At 23.8% G+C, this 2,940-nt stretch overlaps 1 protein-coding gene across 1 annotated transcript; it reads right to left on the reverse strand.

Moving 5' to 3' along the window:
- Nucleotides 1-2,047: 2,047 nt before the first annotated feature.
- LOAG_14168 (hypothetical protein) lies at nucleotides 2,048-2,299 on the reverse strand (the record flags this gene model as incomplete). Its single annotated transcript, XM_003149667.2, has 1 exon — nucleotides 2,048-2,299. The coding sequence occupies one exon, from the start codon at nucleotides 2,297-2,299 to the stop codon at nucleotides 2,048-2,050; it is 252 nt and encodes an 83-aa protein (XP_003149715.2).
- Between the last annotated feature and the right edge of the window lie 641 nt (nucleotides 2,300-2,940).

Raw genomic sequence — 2,940 nt, forward strand, 5'->3', positions numbered from 1 at the left:
ACGAATTCTCGAATAATTAAATAATTACTGTTGAATTTACGAATTCTCGAATAATTAAATAATTACTGTTGAATTTACGAATTCTCGAATAATTAAATAATTACTGTTGAATTTACGAATTCTCGAATAATTAAATAATTACTGTTGAATTTACGAATTCTCGAACAACTAAATAATTGCTGTTAATAAGAATAAAGAGTTAAAAGTATGAAAGTATTACTATCAACAAACAATTGCATAAATTTAACTATTGCACAAAGGATGAATAAAATTGCACTGATTTCATTGGTACTTCATTGGAAAATAAAAAAAAAAAAAAATTACTTCATGATATCATTGATAGTAGCAAAAATTTTGGTCATTTGTTAGCTTATCTTTTCATTTGTAAAAATTTCTTAAAATAAAAAATGAAATTAATCAGAAAAAAAAAACTAAACATTTTGTTTAAAAATAACAAGCTGATGATTTCATTTTGTGTAAAAAAGAAAAAATGACAATTCCAAATGTCACAAACTTGCTACTACTATCAATACAAAATACAATTGTATTCTAAATCATAATAATGATTATATTAATAATCCACTGATTGATAATGATAACAATGAAACTTTAAATGATACATAACAAAAAAAGAATCTTTTAATTTCTAATTTGTATGGCTAACAATTATTTGGTGCTTCGTTATAACCATGATAGAAGTTTGTATATATTAAAAAACAAATTATTGAAAATTACCGAAAGGGAAAGAGAGAGAGAGAGAAAAAGAGAGAGAGAGATTTCGTGTAAACAAATGAATGAAACAGTTTGACAGTAAAGATAAACTAAAATTAATTGAAGTATATCTGTCAATTTCTAAAGCTAACAATAAACTAAATGGAAAATTTGGTTTGCTTTATAAGCTTCTTTTTAATTTGGATGAAATGAAATGTAACAAAAATAAAATTTAAATTTGATTCATCCAAATTTAAATATTCTAATTAGCAGTGATCACATTTTAGTGTAATTTGAATTTTGTCAGATTAATTAAATAAATGTTTGACGAAAAAAAAAAGAAAACAAAGGCAGGAAATGAATTTATCATTGAAAACACCGAAAATTTAAGAATTTCATAACATATTTTAGTTTTTCTAATAACAAATTAATCTTAAAATATAGGTTATCATCACTAAGTTACTTTAAACTTTTAAATTAATGATTAAAAAGTTGCAAAATTTACCAATCGTTCCTAAAAAAAAAAATAAAATAAAAATAAAAAACTAACATTGAAATATTTTGTATATAAACCTATATGGAAAGAATGAAAAATGAAAGAAAAAAGTCCGCAATATCGTGAATAGATTTAAGATTGGAATTGTTTGGTAAAAATTTTAAGCAATTATAATTCCTTTCTCATATTAGCTAAACAAATAATCGATCTTCTAAATTTCATGATGTTTCAAAAATCAAATACAATAACAAATGGTAAAGATATACAAGTATCATTAATTAAATCAGTAATAAGTAAATAATAAAAATTAAGGCCTAATCTAAGCATTGAGAAAAAAGAATCCTAAATGAATTTAAGCTGTAAAAAGCAATTTCAAAAAAATTATTTAATTTTTGAAACATAGCATATTTTTGAATATTTTACAGATTTTTTTTTTTACTGGAAGAATTTACAAAATGGCAAAGTTAAAGTGACAAAATTTCATGATGTTTGGATAGAGTTAAAAAATTAAATAAGTAATTTGAAATTGAAGTATGATTGTAGCATTTCAATTGTATAAGTAGAATTTTAGAAGATAAATTGAAAAGGAATGAATGAGAAAGAACATTTACAGAGCACCGTGAAATTTTTCTAGAAAATAAAAGGAAATGATATTTATTATCAAGCATGCTGATAAAAATAATCATTATTTTTCATCAGACATGTTGATAAGATAATCAGTCAGTACCAGTAATATCGATTGATATCTATCATGCAAGAATCTGAAAGAGATGACGAAGAAGAAGGAAGCATCATAAACTTTTTTATAAATATTCGAGATACGATTTAGCTAATCACTTATTATTGCGCATAAATTTTTAAAAATTGCTTATAAAAATCATCGGTAAAAAATCCTGAATTAAAAATAAAATTAGCAGCAGCAGATAGTTGTTGATGACGATGATGACGATTGGAAGATCGCTCCAAGTGAGGATGTCGCTGTTTTCGTCGTAAAGGAAATCGCAACGGTTGCGATAAAATTCTTAGATAGTCGATTGATGTAACCTGTAAAGTTGCTTGATCAAAGAATTTATCAGCTCCATCGTCATCCATTCGTTTTCGTAGACCAGCCAAAAAATTACATATCATATTGCCTAAAAATACTCCAGAAGATTTTAAAGTCAGAATTTTGTTTTAATTTTTTCTTTCTTTTTTGAATATAAAATAAAATGCTTAAAAATTATCGTAAACAAAAGGAACAAATGAATATCGTTCAAAATTTCATAATTAATCAAATGTTACCATATTCGGAAATATGTTGAATAGAGAAATCAAGTTTTTTTTCTAGTAAACGCTCAAATTTTTCCCGTACATTATTATTTTCGCGACATATTGGTATTCCGGATTCTGAAATATTTTCATCTTTTTAATTTTCATGCAAATTGAAATGATCTCATAGTGAGAAGTAATATTTTAATTATCAAATAAGTTGCAAATATATAAAACTTAACAAAAATTTGCTTCATTTTCTATCTTTTTATCATTTGACTTTTTTTTTTAAACGATTCAAAAATTTTTTTTTCAAAATATTTTAACAAATTTTTCAAACTGCAAACTGTTTTGTACTATTTTTATATGAAACCAGTCTTGGAAAACATACAAAAAATGGTTGATAAAAGTGATCCATCGATGTCATTAAGGAATTTGTTCTCTTTTAGAGTGATGAAAAAAAAAAAAAAAAAACGAAAGATTAT

This window comes from Loa loa (genome assembly GCF_000183805.2).
Source record: "Loa loa unplaced genomic scaffold supercont3.124, whole genome shotgun sequence".
Taxonomy (NCBI): Eukaryota; Metazoa; Nematoda; class Chromadorea; order Rhabditida; family Onchocercidae; genus Loa; species Loa loa.